Source organism: Haliotis rubra, unplaced genomic scaffold (genome assembly GCF_003918875.1).
Source record: "Haliotis rubra isolate DU_JTF1 unplaced genomic scaffold, ASM391887v1 Scf2, whole genome shotgun sequence".
Taxonomy (NCBI): domain Eukaryota; kingdom Metazoa; phylum Mollusca; class Gastropoda; order Lepetellida; family Haliotidae; genus Haliotis; species Haliotis rubra.
This window is the reverse complement of record NW_025766002.1, coordinates 1,783,111-1,802,908: the sequence shown is the minus strand read 5'-3', so window position 1 is coordinate 1,802,908 and position 19,798 is coordinate 1,783,111. Positions and strand designations below refer to the sequence as shown.

General features: G+C 39.1%; 1 protein-coding gene across 1 annotated transcript in view; it reads left to right on the top strand.

Moving 5' to 3' along the window:
- The window catches only part of LOC124275257 (tyrosine-protein phosphatase Lar-like), a 168,005-nt gene that overhangs the window by 54,639 nt on the left and 93,568 nt on the right, over positions 1-19,798 (top strand). Inside the window, exons 4-5 of the mRNA XM_046710737.1 lie at positions 2,770-2,946; positions 5,827-5,937. Of these exons, the coding sequence (XP_046566693.1) occupies positions 2,770-2,946; positions 5,827-5,937 (288 nt within the window). The remainder of the gene's footprint in view (positions 1-2,769; positions 2,947-5,826; positions 5,938-19,798) is intronic.

Below are 19,798 nucleotides of genomic sequence, written 5' to 3'. Positions count from 1 at the left end.
TGGTGTGGCCAATGTCAGTTATATTTTGAAAATATTTTCGATCCTAAGTAAAACAAAGTTTACAAGGTCAGAAAAGAAAGACAATAAAAGAATCAAAGTTATTTTATGAGTATTTAATGTGTTTTTCCATTTAACCAACAGGTGCTAATCCTTGGGTAGTTAAATATGAAGGTAAAAAACATGTACATGTATTTAACTTGCAAACTATGTGTCTTGTGAAACCACTTTCCTATTGTAAGAGTTATCTCCCATGCCACAATGTTATTTTTTCTGCTTTGGCCATTTATGCTCCGTATCACTTGGTGTTGAAGGTGGGATCCCTTTAGCTCCGGTAGGACAATACAGAGGTTTCTCAAACATAAATAGCCGAATTTTTAATTAATAAAATTTTGAATCAAAATTTGAAAATGCAGCCAGACAAAATTAGGGTTCACTTATGTTAGTGATATGGATTTACAATACGTTTGGAAATATTTCAGTAATAACACACCATGGTGCACCAGAATCAGGCTTCACACAATGTACTCCTGTAGGAACTTGAACAAGGCCTTTGGGATGACAAGCAAAAGCTTTTCCCATGAGGCTAGGGGGTAGCCTAGTGGTTAAAGCATTTGCTCGTCACGCTGAAGACCCAGCTTTTCTTCCCCACATGGGTACAATGTGTGAGGCCCATTTCTGGTGTCCCCTGTCGTGATATTGCTGGAATATTGCTAACAGCGGCGTAAAACTAAATTCATTCACTCACTCCCTTGAGACTAGCTAACACTACCCTGCAACTTACAGTACCAAGGTAAATCTTTAGGTGTAGCAGATAGAGTGTCTGCCCAGAAAAGGCAGGTCAGAGATTTGATTGCCTGGCACATGGCCCTATCTCATGTTAAAAGGGAATACTTCTGGTCACCCTGCCACTTTGCATTATGGGTATTAAAAAAGGACTGTTTGGCTCAAAGTCATTTTATATCAGTTATTAGCCAAGCTGACTTGGCATTTTGCAGAAGTTTACTTGACATGGGCTTACTTCACAAAACAGAATTTTATTTGACTCAGGATTGCTAGACATTTTACAAGGCTTACTTTACAGAATTTTACCAAAATGGAGCTCACCTGAAAGAATTTTACTTGACTCAGGCTTTAAACTAGTGGCTGCCATGTGTTAATGCCATTGTTCGGAAACAACAAGGCGAGGAAAGAGTTACAAGAAACCTCTGTATTATATAAATATGTGTTATGTGTTTTCATGTTCTTTGTATGTCACCATTCTGTCAGATTTCATACTTTCTGTGAAACCAAAAAGATTCAGGTTTTTCTTGCAGGGCTGTGTTTCACACCTTTCGTGTTGTAACCCTCTTGTTAACATGGGTATTTGCCCTTCCTTGGTTGTGTGTTAATCGTTATGTCAAGAATTATTAAGCAAGTGAGAACTAGTAAAAAGTTATGTCCAAATTGAAAAATTATATTTCTGTTAGTGAAAATCAATAGTCTTCGTAGTCAACCAGTGTACATTCTCCAAATACTAACAAAATTTGCATGCAATGTGGGTGTGTTATCAAGGAAATCCACGTTTCGTTCATTTTGATAACTTACAAGTTGAAATGTCGCATCTTTTTAATTCATGTTTTGAAATTTTCCAATTTTGAACATGTTTGTTTGAAACCCATAAACTGCTGTGAAATTAACGAGGAGAGTTCTATGGATGTACAACTTCTTTAATATAATATGAGCGACATTTTGGTGTAGCTACTAACACCGTTATCAAGCAAATCATCATCGCTCATATTATATTAAAGAAGTTGTATATCCATAGAGCTCTCCTCATTGTTCATCACACCAACTTCTAAATGCCAATTTATCTGCTGTGAAATTGTGAATAATTGTTGTGTTATTGTGATGTGTAGTTAGTTATTTGTTTAAATGTGAACCACACACACATGGCATTGCCCCTATGTACTCTGCACCAAAGCTAACACTGCATCTGTGAATGTAAGCATTTTGTGTTGCAACTAACCGTCGCTCCCCGCTGTCAACAATCAAAGGGAGCTAACCCAAGTCTGTAGAGAGTTGCTTCCCTTTGATAGCCATTCCAAAAACAAGGCAAACTAACTGTTTGTTTTAAGAAGATTTGTGTAAATGTCTGATAAATCTGTGTCATGTCTAATTTGTCATCTTGTTGATGACAGTGTAATTTCATCAGGTGATGAAATATGTAAACATTTGTTCCCTGTCAGTGCTGGACCATGTGTCCTCCACATAATGTCTATATATTCCTATGTGTTATACATATGTACCAATCAGGCCATGCATTTGTTCTTAATGGGTTTACAGATCCACAGATTTTTACCACCAAAGTTGAAGATTTCTTTGATTAAAAATAATCATCCAAGGGTGCTGTTGTACAAAGCAACCTTATCGCTAAGACCGTTGTAAGTCTATATTGAGGTATGGGAGTTACGATCACCTTAGCTCTAAGGTTGTTTTGTAGATCGGCACCCTGGTATATATATGGATGAGTCTTATATTTTTCAACGCTATTTACTGAGTATTGTGATTTAGGTCATTATGTTTTCTTCATATTGCTCCAAATCAATCTTAATGACAGTTTCAAAATTCCTGCACAATGCCTATTATTTTTTGCTTGTTATTGTTTTTCACTGTTCTGACCAAATTTTTCACCATCTAGATCTGTATACCCAAAAAGAACGAAAGTCAGGACTGTAAATTGAATGTTCTTCCGAGACAGAAATGCATATGTAATACGTCTCTGTTTTGCAGACTTTCCAGGAGGTTATCCCCGGATAGCAGTAAACCCTAGTTTGAAATCAGTAGAGAAGGGTCACAATGCCATAATGCAGTGTGAGTCTGCGGGGACCCCAGAACCAGCAATCTTGTGGCTGAAAGACCATGTTCCTGTTGATATGACAGATCCAAGAATCACCCTCTTAGACTCAGGTAAGAACTACAAACATTATATAACAAATTTTAGTTTGTGAGTAGATACTTCACCTTTTGAAATGTATAACAGTGGACATGGTATGAGTCTGAAAGATTATTTTGGCCTCTGGACACAAACAACAGTTATTTATCTGGTCACTATTTATGAGTGAGTGAGTTGGGTTTACCCTGCTTTTATCAATATTCCATAATATCACGGCGGGGGACACCAGAAATGGGCTTCACACATTGTACCCATGTGGGGAATCGAACCCGGTGTTCGACGTGACGAGCATATGCTTTAACCACTAGGCTACCCCACTGCCCCACTATTTATGAAATAAAGAAGGCTGAATGATCACTGTTATTGAGAAATATCCAGAAAGCCATGGTGATGAGAGTAGTGAAACAAGCAGAGTTTCTAGAAGTATGGGGGCGGTGGGGTAGCTTAGTGGTCAAAGCGTTGGCTCGTCATGCCGAAGACCCGGGTTCGATTCCCCACATGGGCACAATGTGTGAAGCCCATTTCTGGTGTCCCCCGCCGTGATGTTGCTGGAATATTGCTAAAAGCGGCGTAAAACCAAACTCAGTGAGTCTAGAAGTATGAGTTTCACTTTGCTGTAAATGAGTCGTGAGCAGACATGATCTGTATGGGATGAATGTGTATCTAATGGAAGGATCAGAGGATCCTGATAGGCAGGGGACATAACTCTGTACTGTGTGTTGCTCCACCTTAAACCTGTAGACCACCATGGCAAACCAAACTAGTGGGAAAGATATGTAAAGGAACTTATACTTGGTTTCACTGACAATCTTTCAAGATTAATTGTAGAATATTAACAGTACTTATGTATGTGAAGCCTTAAAAACAGTTAAAAGTTTTAAAAAGTTTATGGTTTATCTACCTCAAACTGTCGTCATTGTTTGTAACCTTCCCAGACCCAGTCCTTGTACTGTTCTTCTGAAGTTCTTTAGATCAGTGGTTTGGGAAGGTGCCGTGGATTTTTCCGGTATTGTATTGTTGAAAATTGCTGTAATATTACTTAGAGCTGCATGCACACTAAACAAAACTCTAACCAATCCAACAGCTTAAGATTGTGTGATTGTTTTGAACTAGTTTTCCTGATTCAGCAATGATCCTTTGTCCCGATGAAGTCTCCTGTGAAACGTTATGAAGGCATAGAATTTCCTTTTATAAAAAAAGGCAAAAAATGTTCCATCATCATTTCAACATTCGTGGTGAAAAAAGATCAAGCTGCCTTGTTTTTGAAAAAATACAGCCACCTATGAGATATGGTAACCCAAACAGCAAAAAAAAAAGAAGAATGATCTTTTCTCAGAAGGATAAATATTTACATTGCTAATAAAATTTCATTGAGAAGAAGAAGACAAAGCTGAAAGACCACCGAATGCTATGTGAGCATGTTGAGGAACAAGTTGGTAGTGAGATCTGTGCCTACCCACAGCCTGACTGTTGTTATACACTGAAAAAGCCGCGTTATATCTTTACGATGGACCCATGCATGATAAGCCTGTACAGTGTAAACATGGTTTCTGTAAATCATGGGAGAAAGCCGCCAGTTTTTGCCAAGTGGCAACACAAACGTCATAATCCGAGCTATAACATCCTTACGAGAACATGTTTATTGCTCTTCAGTCCCATTGCTGATGTTGTTTCCAGATGCTCAAGAAATCTTCCCGAACGTGTTGGTTACTGCGCATTAAAGAATTTTTAAAACTTGCCAAGTGATGTTTCTTGCTGAATGTTATCAGGATCTTGATTTGTAAGAAAAACATTTTAAAGAGCTGGATTCTAATTGAGAGGAAAGTTAATGACAGGTGTTCAAGGGGAGGTTACTCTTTTATGATGTAATGCGTGTAGATAAGGCTAGTTTCTTTCATTCAAAGTCAGTAAATAGCTTGATCTGTGTGTTCATTACAACTGACTGACAAAAGATTGGAGAAGATAATCATAATCACATCATTGGGGAATATTCAGCAACCAGAAATAGCAAGCTATTAATCTCCAAGGGAGTACCTTCATGGCATTTATGATATGAGTTATTCAAACAGCAACTGGTTAAATAATTTGTTTAATAAATTTCTTAATTTCTGAGGGATCATGTATTTGTATTCACTGTAGCTCTACAATTCACTGTGCAGAGTTGAGTCCCTTGACCATGCCAGGATATGCTCTGCCCATTCCTCCACATTATGGGTGGTGGTGTAGCCTAGTGGTTAAAGTGTTCGCTTGTCTCGCCGGGTTCGATTCCCCACATGGGTACAAAGTGTGAAGCCCATTTCTGGTGTCCCCATCATGATATTGTGGAATATTGCTAAAAGCGGCGTTTAACTAAACTCATTCATGCACTCACTCACTCCTCCCACATTTAGCTAAGATGCCATGATAGGACTGATTTGCCATGATGGCAGCTTTAAATAAATCTCATTTAGTCACAGTATGCCTTTAAGTCATTCTGGTTCTGTGTTGGAACATTTATTTTCTTTAGCCACACAAATGTCAATACCTGTTCACAAAAATGGACCTGTGAAGGTCCGGGTTAGAATATTGATCTTCAGTAACCAATGCTTGTCGTAAGAGGCGACTAATGGGATCGCGTGGTCAGGCTCGCTGACTTGGTTGACATGTCATCGGTTCCCAATTGCGCAGATCGATGCTCATGCTGTTGATCACTGGATTGTCTGGTCCAAACTCGATTATTTACAGACCACCGCCATATAGCTGGAATATTGCTGAGTGCGGCATAAAACCAAACTCACTCACTCACTCACCCAAAATGAAAAAATCATTTAAATTATGAAATGATCATGGTCTGGGTTAATGGACTGAAATAAAAGGTTGTATAAATGTGTATATGTCTGCTTGTTCATTTCCAGGCTATCTTCAGATTCAGAACAGTCAGGAATCCGACGCAGGGAGATATGAATGCGTCGCAGAGAATGATGTCGGGGTGGCATATTCATATGCGGCTATGCTTTATGTTAAAGGTAGGTAACTCATGTTGATATACCCTGTGTGTCACCACCTGCAACTGTCCACCTCACACAACATGAACATCAATAATAGCAACAGATCTTCTTAGTTTAATCTGCAGCTCGAGATAAGTGATATATAAGTGATGGCAGAGTGTAAGAGCGTGAACGTACACATCCAGTGCCGGACTTTGGTATTCAAGTCCTGATTACCCTTCTAGTACAACATGTTTGAATGGACTGACAGCTGATTGGTTGGTCACAGAAAGGATAATATTTGGATGAGCACCGAAGAACTCTACCTCTCAGCTGAGACCCCGATACTGGTTTTATCTTTGTAGAGGATTAGATGTTTTGGACACTTATCATTCACTGGTTGTTCTAGTTCATTCTGGAAGCAGAATCTGAGGTGATACAGGACTTATGGCATGGCTGAAACGTGCTTGATCCCATGTAATAAATGGATCTTTGATGACGTTCTGTATGCTTGAAAAGGACCAACAATTTGCACAATTTAATTTAATCAGACTTTGTTTCAATTGAATTTTTTGCTTGTATATGAAAGAAACTTAATGTATCCGTCGGAACTAAATGTAAATTGCTTATCAAAATGAAATAAGATTAATGCAACATTCCTCCTTACCCAGGAAGCAGTGAGATTAGAGGTTAAGATATGTCTATTTATTGCATCTTATGAATTTGTATATTCACCATTTTGGGTTTTTCAGATAAAGGAATTTATTTTTTATTGTTTTCATGTCTAAATTTAACATTGGTAATAAATGAAATACCACACCTGTTCTCATTAGGTACCTTTATCACATGATGAACCTTTTATAGTGTGTAATGAGGAGTGATAGCTTCTATTAAATATGGAAGGAAACTAACCAGTTTTGAGAATATGAAGCCAGAAAAATCCTTAATTTGATGAATATCACATTAATTAAACAGAAGCACAGAATGTCGTCACCTCCAAATAAATTACCCTTGCATAAAACCAGATGCAAAGCTACATTCATGTATACCGTAAGATGTCCAGCTCCTATTAACTGTTTAATTGAAGCAATTCCTTAAAGAGATGTGTTTATCTAAGATTTATCTGGAGGAGTTTGTAATCCGCCCATCTCAAGGGAGATTACTACAGGGGGAGAAGTGATTAAGCAGCAAGAACCCAAGTGGGTCCATCCTTAATGCTGGCTCATGTTTCTTGGCAAATTTGTCTAATATGGCAGGATATAATTACATGTCTTGGAACCAGCTGTATTTTGGGGATCTGTGACTGCTCTTCTATTTCAATTTCTTTGAAAAGGAAATGTCTTGACCTTTGACCTGATGTAGAAATGATTTAAAAGATAAATTAATTGATGTGGAATGAGCCAATTTGGGATGCCTGAGCAAATAATCTGTGATTTGAGGAAAAAAGTTACATTTTTTAGTTTGTCAGCATATTCTGTTAGAACTAAATAAACCGTATTACTCACTGCTGTCATATTCAATTTGTAGTAAGAAATGTTGCATTTAGGCTTTAGTTATCAAAAATGATAAATGCTTGATAAGTTTAATCATGGTTTTCTTTTAAAATATCCTGAAATATCCGTTTCTTGTCGGGGATGAATGCATAAATGTCTGTCATTGCTGATTTTGATGTAGTGTTAACAAGCATTCTGATAAGACAGTATTCATGAATGGGGAGGAGACTGGAACAGCCTTTTCGAACACTGAAATGTTCTATGAATACACATGCTTTTAAAAAGTGGTCGAATGCAATATATCTCAAATTTATGACTACACTTACACAGATTTGGTACTTTTGTTTAAATGGAGCCCTAATCAAAGCCGCTGGAGCTGAAACATGCCAGTCTTGAGTTGGATTCAGTTTTTAGTATGTTAATTCGCTTGGGCTGGTACAAACTGGTGCGACAGGAGAATGTGCTGTAGTATTGGTCATTTCAAGGGGCATATGTGTATATATATACTTTATATTGGTTGAAAAGGGGCCAGTGGGGTAGCCTAGTGGTTAAAGCATTTGCTCGTCACACTGAAACCAGGTTTGATTCCCCACATGGGTACATTGTGTGAAGCCCATTTGTTGTGTCCACTGCCATGATATTGCTGAAATATTGCTAAAAGCTTCATAAATATAACTGAAGAGGTTAATTGTTCTCAAGGGTTTTAAGTTCCTCCACAATATATGTATTTGAAGAATAAAACATACAGAAATATTTCTATTTTCCGATATCATACACCTATGTTAATAGCTCGTTTCAAGTGTTCTTTGGGGCAATGCAAGTAATTGACATGAAGACGTTAAAAGACGCAAATTTATTCTGTCAAAATGAAATCTAACATAAACATCCTCCCTCTTTATTTCTGAACATTAAAACAACAACTGCTTTCATCTCGAGGTTCATTTATTTGTCATATTTCTTCAAAATATCCTCAGTGCTGAAGAGTAAATACAGAGGAAGTACATGTATATAATTTCCGGTTTCTTCAACATTTTGTCTGCAACTTTCCAAGTTCATTAACACACATCAAAATTGATAACAGTAACTGCACATCAGCCTGTAAAGAGTTCAAAGTGAGTGTGTTTACAGATAAGGTAGAATATTTCTTTGTGGGGGGAACACCAGGCAGTTTTCCTAGAGGCTCCCTTCATCAAACCCTGGAGCCATCACAGGCCTGGGGGATTGAGAGATTGTGTGTATCAAATACGCTATAACCTTCCCCATTTATGGTACATGTTTACGTGAATGTGCGAAATATATCTTCCATGATGCTACCTTATCATGGGCCAACGTGCATCATTTCTGAATGTCTGGGAAGTACTTGGAAATGTCACTGTTTGAATGTTCATAATAGCTGTTGCTGTGATTTGTGTGGAAATCAGAGATAGGCAGTGTGCATCTGTGGGTGTCTGGTCAAAGGGAGATAACTCATCATGTTAATGGATTTTTCCGATGCTGCCATACTGAATTCTGCTGAAAATGTGCAGAGTAAACTTAGATTGTTTATGAGGATAATGAGAAACTAACAAACTAACATTGTCTTCTGTCATTGTCAGTTTAATATAGATGATCCTGTAATTGTTTCCTAGATTGTTGATGTTGAGTGTTGGTATGAACACTTCGATAGTGAGAGAAACATGTGGAAACCCTTTGGTATCTTTTTATTTATAGCTTAATGGGGTAAATGCCATCATTGTAACTTTTGGTGTAGACGTGCCCTATAATTTATTTTTATTTTGAATTGTGCTAATGAATATGTTGGAGTTAAGCCATGCTGAGGAGATCAAGATGTAGTGATGATGCTAGTTTATCCCTCCTGCCCAGGCTCTCACTGACAGAGATATTCCAAATGGCCTCCCTGTTTCATCTCCCATCCCCCTTCCCCCTTCCCAACACAAGGAATGTGCCATTGCAGTGAATTACCCTTATTCAAGCCAAATTTGACCCGTGAGGCTGTCTTCAGGTGATATATGAGGTAAAGTCATGAAATGTTCTCTAGAAGCCTGCCTGTCATTTTTGTACCAGCAGTCTTGCAGGTGCCCTCTGTTCAGTCTAGCAGTAGCCATCAGTTCAGTCAAGCAGGTGCCCTCTGCTCCCTCTGATACCTTCAGGTCATTCCTGCAGGTACCCTCAGTTCAGTCCGGCAGGTACATGCCCTGAGTTAGTACATCATATGCCCTCTGAAGAGACAAGTGCCCTCAGTTCATTAGAACATTTTCAACTATCCAATCAAAAGATAACTCCAGTGGTAAATATTGGTACTCTTTAATTTGTTAATTATCTGAATCACTTTGACAATGACCAAGACAATTACTTATTGTTTTAGAATGCTCGTCCCTTGTATTCTTGGTGATGTTACGGGTTGGGATTCCACCTAAACACCTGAATGGCCTCCTTATCTTTGCTTGACATCATACTTCCTTCCGGCACATGCCACACCCCACCCGATGAGGTACCTTAACCCGCACACCTTGCCTCACCCTCTTGACTCAACCACCTAGTTTCCCTTCCCCACACTGCCTAGTCCCCTCCCCCACACCTCTGTGACCCCCCTCCCCAAGCAAGGTGCAGGATGAAGCAGGTGGGTCTATTGATTCATGCTCCCCTATCAGAGCTATCTCACACCTACTTTCCGGGGAAAACTGACACTACATCCACACCAGTGATTCTCTTTGCCTGTTTTTATACAGCTTTCCTGGTATATACCCCTCTCTCTATCACCCCATGGCAGATGCCAGTGTAATGTTTTTCTTGGAAGAAGTTTTTTTGTCTAATGATACCAGAACTGATATAGACCATGTTGTACAAAGGCATCTTGCCCAATGGTTATTCTTTCCATGTCAGGTTGATGGGTTAATTCATCATAACTGCCTTCCAAATTTTGTTGACATTCTACAGCTAATCATAAATTCAGTTTAGCCCCAAGTCGGTCTCACAGTCCCTGAACCATATTATTCCCTCTTAACCCGACCGCCTCCGTGGTGTAGTGGTTAGAGCGTCCGCGGAGGGTGGAAGGTCGCTGGGTTCGATCCCCAGACCGCGTCATATAAAAGACGTTAAAATATGGCACTTTTTGGTCCCTGCCTGGCGCTCGGCATTAATGGGTACATCAATGACTGGTCGGCTCAGAGTCAGTATAATGTGTCTGAGTGGGGTATTCATGCTTCACTGCGGCATGGTATCTCAGTGGGCTATTACTATAAAACCAGCTTCAGTCTGGGCTAGTACAAGCAGCCGCAGCTACACATACACACGCATGAACGTCATCATATGAGCGAAATATTGATAAGAACGATGTTAAACCCAATTTCACCTAACCTCATCCTCTTAACCCAGCCCTTACTGTTTAGCCCTAAATGACACATGTATACATATTCCACATGTTCAAGAACTCTCATCGAATTCAGGCTCCTTTTCAATTCAAGTGTTGTGGCTTGTTTCTCTCAAAATGACATTTTCAGAGACTATGTTAATCTACCTTACCCCAACTCAAACTGCATCTGGTTGGGTGGCAGGTGCCCCTTGAACTATGTACTACAGATCAACCATTGGGCCTCACCAGTCTTGTGTTGCTGTAGTCTTGACATCACTAAATCAATGCTTGACTCATGGTTCATTTGAACTTGTACCCACTCAGTTTCTCTCTCCCACATGTGTTCAATATGTAAATGTTTTCTTCAAGACACCGCCACACCAAGCACCAGTAAGATGGATGACTTTACTGTTTGTCTTACTTAGCAGATGCTTGTCGTAAGAGGCGGTTATCGGGATCGGGTGGTCAGGCTTGCTGAATTGGTTGACATGTGTCATCGTATCCCAATTGCGCAGATCGATGCTCATGCTGTTGATCACTGGATTGTCTGGTCCTGATTCGATTATATACAGACCGCCGCCATATAGCTGGAATATTGCTGAGTGCGGCGTAAAACTAATCGCACTCACTCACTACTTCGCGGACAGCATGTTGTTATACATCGATGGTGAGGATGATTTGGAATGATATCAATCACTGGTTTGTTTGGTCCAGACTGTTTATTCATCAACACTTACTCACTCCAGGCACAACATTGTTTGTCATTGATAAATACATATACTGCCCTGTTTTTCCATCAACAACCATGTACCTTTCTCTCCACTGTTTCTCCAGCAGCTCTTAAACTGTGTCTCTCTCCCGTGGTTCAGAAAAAAACACTTGCTGTGTGCAGGTAGAAATTGTAGATAAGTATTATCAACGTTGTCTGCATTTCCAGCCCTCACTCTCACCCCACCCTACCCCCCTATGAGGCAGGTGCCCCATTCTTGCCTTCCCTTATATCTGTATCTAGAATTACATCACGACTATGTAGATAGAAGACACAACTTATCTTTTTGTGGGTATCTGTGGCTCTGGCCCCATTCCACCTCAAACAGCTTGCCCCAGCCTGGTGTTTTATTGAAGGAACTGATGTGCCCAGTCTTATAGTGAGGGGCTTCACGTGCCCCTACAAGTTTTAACATCCACATACATTTATTAATAGACAGCCTTATAAAGAGATATAGAATTTAAAGTCAGTAAACTTCAAGAACTGAAATAAATACAAATGAAATAAGTGTTAATAGTGAGTGAGTGAGTGAGTTTAGTTTTACGCTGCTCTCAGCAATATTCCAGCTATATGGCGGGGGTCTGTAAATAATCGAGTCTGGACCAGACAGTCCAGTGATCAACAGCATGAGCAAACAGATCTGCACAATTGGATACAATGATGTGTCAACCCAGTCAGCGAGCCTGACCACCCAATCCTTAGTCGCCTCTTACGACAAGCATGGGTTGCTGAAGATCAATTCTAGCCCTGATCTTCACGGGTATAAGTGCTAATAAAAAGTGTTCGCAAATAATGTCTGGCCAGCAGATATTTTATAACTGGCAGTGGACAAGTTAGTCATTGGTTGTTATTAATCAAGTTATAAATTATGATTCTTCAGAATATGGTTTTGTAAGATTTTGCTTCATGCAAATTTCCAATCTAAACTGTTTACTGTAGGTGTCTATTCTTGCAGGCATTTCATTAAAGGTATTATGAGTAATGTATATGTCAAAATATGACAGAATTGTGTATATTATGCTTATTCTGATGATCATACAATTACGAACAGCTCACTTCTAAAGACCAGCTGTATTTTTGCGATCCACTAACTTAGGAATATCAAGATATTTATTCACCATCCATGCTTTAAACAACAGCATGAGGTATAAGTACCTTATAACTTACCCTATGAGGATTCCAAGCAGCTTATGTTGACCGTTAGATCTTTCACAATTGGTGGATTCGGCAGCCTCATTGGCCTGGTTCATCTTACCTGAAAACAATGATCTTTATCAAATCATCAAATCACTGGATTGTGTGGTCCAGACTCGTTATATCTCTGGAATCCTGCTGACTATCGTGTTAAACAACAAATACACAAAACCTTATAATTCTAATGTGATATGTGATTAAGGTAGAAAGTATTAACATTAATGTGTTAATGTATGTTTCTGTTGGAATCCCCCACATCGACATGCCCCACCCAACCCCCTCCCTCTCGTGCCCTCTCTCCCCTCAGTGTGCCTCCGACAGACTGATCCCCCTGTGGGAGGATGATACGGTGCTTGTACCCAGGTAGTAGATAACAGCTATCTCCATGACTGGGGTGTCTCCGGTTCCTCCTCTGACGTCGATGTACCTCGGAGGGGTTCAAGCAAGAGATAACACAAGCTCATTGCTTGAGATTAATTTTCCGACTTTGACACAGACTTGCTTGATTCGGTGCCAGTGTAGGTGTTCGTTGATGCAGCAATCTTGATAAATTTGAAGTTTTTAGGAATTTGTAGTAGCACACCATGAGGGGATTTTGGTATTTTTTGGAAACAAAATGGTTCTAGTTCCAATTACAAATGGATGGCACAGCTCCATCTTATAAGCTGTCAGGCTTCTTGCAGGTATTATTGTAGGTATATAAATATATACAGACCGAGATTCTCTGCTCGTTGGTCATAGCTGAGATTTCAGCAGACAGTGTATTGGTTTTCACTTCACTGTAGAGATTGGCACAATGTGTTTGCATCAGATGTACATGTTCCCTTCTAGAAAGTTTTCAATGATACCAATGATTATGGTGTCCTGTAAGATTTTTATTTTGAGTTGGCAAAAGTAGCAATTGCTGGAACATATCATTTATTGAATTTCAAATTTCAAATGATTACCATTCTCGAAGCTGAATTAGAAAAGCATCATCAATACTATATGACACCATGGAACTGTATGACACCTTGGATGACTTCACAGGCCTGTATCAGTTCAGGATGATGTCTCTCATTAAATTCAGATGACTTAAACTATGTCTTACTTCTCCCAATTAAACACATCCAACAATTTGTAGGAAATTGTGCCCATGCCAGACACCTCGAGGCTGGGAATAGTGTTATATTTCCTTGGATACATGTTCTCAGGGAGATAAAAGGATTTTGGAAGTGTCTCATTATCTCTTAGCTTGTAGCCTTAGATGTGTTAGAATGATACACATCTACCCTGGCCTGGGCACAATCCCCTTTGGTCTCGGCAGGCCCCCTTGCCTTCTCCCCTCCTGTTTCATTCCGCCTCTCGGTGCTTTAGGGTGGAAACACTGGTGCTGAGAGCCACAGATTGTATCAACCACACTTTAATTAAATCACCCAGATTTTGAGTGAGACAGAGAGAGAAAAAAAATTCTGGGGTAAAAAGGTTCAGAAGGCTTTTTCGTAATGTTCAACATGTGAAAACATTTTTTGACAGACATGCTATGCGACATTTGTTTTTATGATGCAATTTGAATTCTAGGTTTGAAGATGAGTAAGTATGAATGTTGAATTTCAAGATCTTTGGGTGATGATTTTCTCCTTGGGTGTCAGAGAATTCCATGAATTTGCTTGTGTTTTTCCTTCTTATATTGTTTGTATTGGAGGGATTTTACACCCTTTCTTTGCGGACATTTCGTTGGTTTATTGGGATCAGGGCAGCAGCTGTTCCTCCATGGAGTTTTGCAGTCTGGTGGTATTATTAGAGATGTAAGGAGATTTCTATGTTCTTTATTTCTTGATAGGTAGTCTGGTGTCCCCCGCCGTGATATTGCTGGAATATTGCTAAAAGCGGCGTAAAACCAAACTCACTCACTCACTCACTTGATAGGTAGAAGGGGCAATGGTCAACCAGTCTAACTCATTTTTACACACTTCACAGAGTTGCTTCCCTTAGATGTGCAAGGTTTTGATCTAAATCCCAGATTTTTCTGGTGCAGATCCTTGATTTTTCGGCACTGTGCCGATGCTCATGAATTTCTGAATGTCTAAGACCTTTTTCACTTCACGCTTTTCTTCCAACATTAAGCTGGCACTCTATGACATAACTGAAATGATGTTCAAAGTGGCTTTGAACCCAATTCACTCACTCACTCATTCTTGGCTGGTGGTTATTGCATGCTACATGAAATGGGATGAACTCTCATGTTATCTTTAAGATTCTACAAATATAAGTCCGCAACATACACAATATACTCATGGACAAAAATAAGGGAACACATAGAATGTATAAAATGGATTAGTTTTCATTAAGAGGCACACATTGGGTGTTTGCCATCCATTTTCCAAATATTCTTTTAGATACATGCTTGTTCCCTTACTAGTTGTCTTCAGTATATTAGGTTGGATATACTTTTGCTTATTGCTTGCTTACAGTAAATAAATGACAGATGGCACCTGCTTTAGGAATAATTCAAAATTGATTCAGTAATACAAAGGAAGATTATTGGTAGATGCCTTCCATGCCTTCCTACCTGCCAAGGGGTGTGATTGTCTTCCTTCTGAATGTAAGGGAATTTGAAATTGAATTGACACTGTGTGGGATATTAAATTAGTTTTCACACACAGGCCAGTTTTTGATATGACTCTTCACAATAGAATTTTTTAACATATATTTGGTGCAGTCTGTTCATTCAGCAGAGTTGTATCTCATAGGCATGCCAGGAGCCTATGGATCATTACATCTCAGATTAGCCCTTTATTTTCATCCTCCATCATGCTTACATGCCGTGCTATAACTGCAATACTGTCTTAAGTGTTGTTTAACATCACACTCAGCAATATTCCTGCTAAATGGTGGTGGTCTGCAAATAATATAGTCTGGACCAGACAATCCTGTGATCAACATCATGATCATTGATCTACGCAATTGGGATACGATGACCAAGCAAGTCAGCAAGTCTGACCATCCGATCCCGTTAGTCACCTCTTACGACAAGCATGGATTGCTAAAGACCAATTCCAACCTGGATTTTGATTCGCTTATGGCTGTAGGCGATAAATTTGTATCTAATGTTAATACAGAATATATTAAATGGTTGACATGTGATATCTAGTTACGACATCAACAAACAACTGGCGTCAAATATTGCATATCACATTTGAAAAAATGTGCAGTCAGTGACATGTGTCTGGTGATTTCCAGATTTGTGAAATAAAATTCCTGCACACACAGAACAATCATTTAATATTTAATGTTTCCATCTAATTAGATTGAACGTACACAACCAGCTTATTGTGTTTATCTCTGTACTGTGTCGTCGTGGTAGCCAAGTCCTCCGTATCATTAGGAAAGTAGTTTGTTCCATAACACACACAATGATGTACCGTGGGAATGGAATTTACGAACCATAAGAATCGATTTACAGCAGTACACTATTATTTCAGGCGTTTTGGCCGTGCTCAGTGAAAGTAAGTTCTTCTCCCAGCACGTTGACCCTGCATTCTCCCATATTAACAAATTTAATCAGAGCTGCAACAATTGTAATACAATATAATCAAATTATGTTGTGACTCACAGGCAAGTGTTTTTAAACCAACAATGCTGATCTTGGTTCCGTTATACATATAGTGTAGCTAGATGTGTGATCAGTGCTAGTGTAATGTTTAACATTGATTGCAAAGTGGGTAAAGATTTGCATCGCTGATCTCGGTTTACTCAAAGGGAATGTTTTCGTTTTGTTCTTGTTTTCTGTCACTATTGAGTACTAAAATCTGCGTTTATGTGTCATGTGACATGAATGCATCTGTTTAAATGTTAAAAGTTATGTTATTTTTTTATATCTTTGTGCTTGTGCAAATTATGTATCAGGAACACGGAAGGCGTTTTTCAGATGTAAAGCATTGATGTCACATGTTCTGAAATGATTGGTCGATTCGTTGAATATTCACACGTTCATGAAAATTAGCTGACTCATCAGTTATTCCCATTTTTGGACTGTCCTGCCTGCTTTTGCTGAAATTAACGGCATGGTTGACGGCAGTTTGTTTGACCATTATGAGTGTATGTTATTGAGCATGTTTAGTGTGCAGTGTAAGGTGTCTGACAAGCTTCCATTTGTCAACCTTCCCTTCAGTACACTAATACCTGCATCAGCATAGTGTTACATTCATTCATCTTTCAAACTGAATATATATGTTGTTATACTGTTTTAAGGCCTTGATTTCAGATGTTATATCATAAGAGAATCATAATTAATTATATATTTTGTGTTATATAATGTATATTTTATCCATGATCATGGGTTTCACTAAAGTGGTCCCCAATTGTGTAGATTGATGCTCATGCTGTTGATCACTGGATTGTACGGCCCATACTCGATTATTTACAGACCGCTGCCACATAGCTGGAATATTGCTGAGTGTGGTGTGAAACAACAAACAACACAAAAGTGGTAAACGTCACAATAGAACTGACAAAGTCTGTGAAGCAGCATCAGACCAAACTCACTCATTCTGATGCCATGACAATTCTCTATGTATACAGTGAAGCCTCGTTAATCCGGACGGTTGCGTTTCTCAGTAAATTCGTCCGGATTGCGAATAGTCTGGACTACTGAATCAAGACCCAAGTTGCTTCCCTAACTATTACAAAAACGAAACGAATCTGGAAAAACAAATAAGCATTTAATGTAAAGCTTAATTCATCACATCAATAATTTTACCGAGTGACATCCGCATGTTGATCCAACGTGTCTGATCACGTCCTTCCTCAGCACAGGTGAGGTAGTGTCTAACAAGCGATCTATTGTAGTATGCCTTGAATGTCCAAATTATTCCTGCATCCATCGGTTAAATATGAGACGTGGTATTTGGTCACATTTCACAAAGTTAAATGTGCAGTATCTTCAGTCGGGAGCTTTTAATGTCTAATTAAAACAACAACCCAGTTGGCCAGTTAATTAAGTATACATCGCCGGGAGGTGTTGTTACGGTTCGTGAACACGACTTACAGCGTCCAGACTGTGAAGCAGTTTACTGTTTATTTTACTGATTGGTGACAGCTACTTACCGTCCGGTTCCAGAAACCGAATTTCCGGATTATCGAGGCAAATTATATAGGCATAGATTGGTAACAAGCTGAAATCGTCCGGGAGGCGAGACATCCGGATTATCGGAGTCCGGACTAACGGGGCTTCATTGTAATTGCTTACCTAAGCATAAATGGCCAACTGAATCTGCTGATGTGACAGAAAATATGTTCTCTCACAGTTATAGAATTTGTTACTACCACCATGTTGTTTCATTTATTCTTACAGTAAATATCCTGGAGTATTCACTGATTACTTTAAATCTCCTTAATCAGAGTTTTTATTTACAAAGCAATTTCTTTTACTTCCTTTGATTACCTCCCTTTCAATTATGTATTGTGTGAAACAGTTAACGCGCAATATTGAATAGTTTTCAGTTGTTTTTACATGATACTATGATGACTTTTGTACTTTTTCAACTTTGTTCATGAATGTTTGGTGGGGTCTACTCTTGCTCGTACTAGACTGATACCGACATGGTAATTCAACTAAAAGCCGCTCGAACATCACTATTCCATCAGCGGCTGCTGGGATTCGAATGCTTCATCAATTTAAATGCATCTGGGATATTTTTCAATAATGCTTTTACGCTTTTATGGAAGATTTGATCTGTTTTCCATTGCCATTTCTCCTACCAGTTGAGTTGGTTTCAGACTTGTTATTGATAACCCAACAGTGATCGTATATGCAGGTCGGCAAATAAGATTATGCAAATCCCCATCCCACCCTACCCCACCAAGATCCAAGGTTCACAGTAACCATGTTTGTCGTAAGAGACAAGTAATATGATCGGGTGGTTAGGCTCTCTGACTTGCCTTATGTATGTCATCAATTCCCAGTTGGTAGATCAATGCTCATGATGTTGATCACTGAAGTATCAGGTGCTGACTTGCTAAAGTATAGACTGATGTTCTTTTGCATGTGGAATATTGCTGACTGCAGCATTAAATAACAAACATTCAAATCTCATTCTGGGTTGATTTCAGATATTAGATATTTTCTGATGTTCTAACGCAATTTGACACTATTTTCATTTAGGAGTTATTGTATATGCTCATTCTTATCCTAAAATAATTTTAAATTGTGAAATATTTCTTTTAATCATCTTAAAGAAGTACAAAGAATGTTTTTGAACTGATGACCTCAAAAGTTTTTGTTTTATTCTATATTATCTTATTTGGATCTGTTATATCACATATTCTCTTGAAAAGAAGACTATATCAGAAATACGTACAATTGTGTCTCACAACATGTGGCCGTGCAGAACGTGTTTTGATGCTGCAGTCAGTATTCTAGTTTCATCACAGAAGCCTGTAAGTTAACTTGGTTTACCAGTGGTCGATGTCATGAGCATAATACACAGTAAGTCAGACATGAATTATAACTCCTCATTAGTCAACAGGGGCGATGGGGTAGCCTAGTGGGTAAAGCGTTGGCTCGTCACGCCGAAGACCCGGGTTCGATTCCCCACTTGGGTACAATGTGTGAAGCCCATTTCTAGTGTCCCCCGTCGTGATGTTGCTGGAATATTGCTGAAAGCGGCATAAAACCAAACTCACTCACTCATTAGTCAACAAGCATAAGTTAATGGAGACTGCACAGAATCCGTACCTGAGAATTGTCCACTATTCCTTATCACAGATTAAACATTTGTGGAGTTTATTTTATGTGTTTGGAAAGATAGCACCTGAAATTCAGAAGTGTATCTTCTGCTTTGTCATGCCGATGTGCTTCGTCTCTCCTGGGATTTAGTTTAATGTATTACATGGAGGATGGAGGAGATAGGATCAAGTCAACAAGATTAATCCAACCAGACCAGGGATGAATAATGATTGTGTTCTTTATACCCCTTGTATAAACCTACATGGACGATAGGAGGAGAATCACCAGGTTGTTGGCACTGCCACTATTTCAGTATGGTATCAAGTTGAAATTCATGTCGCTGTCACAGTTTATGGAAAGTAAATTTGTTAACAATTGCAGGT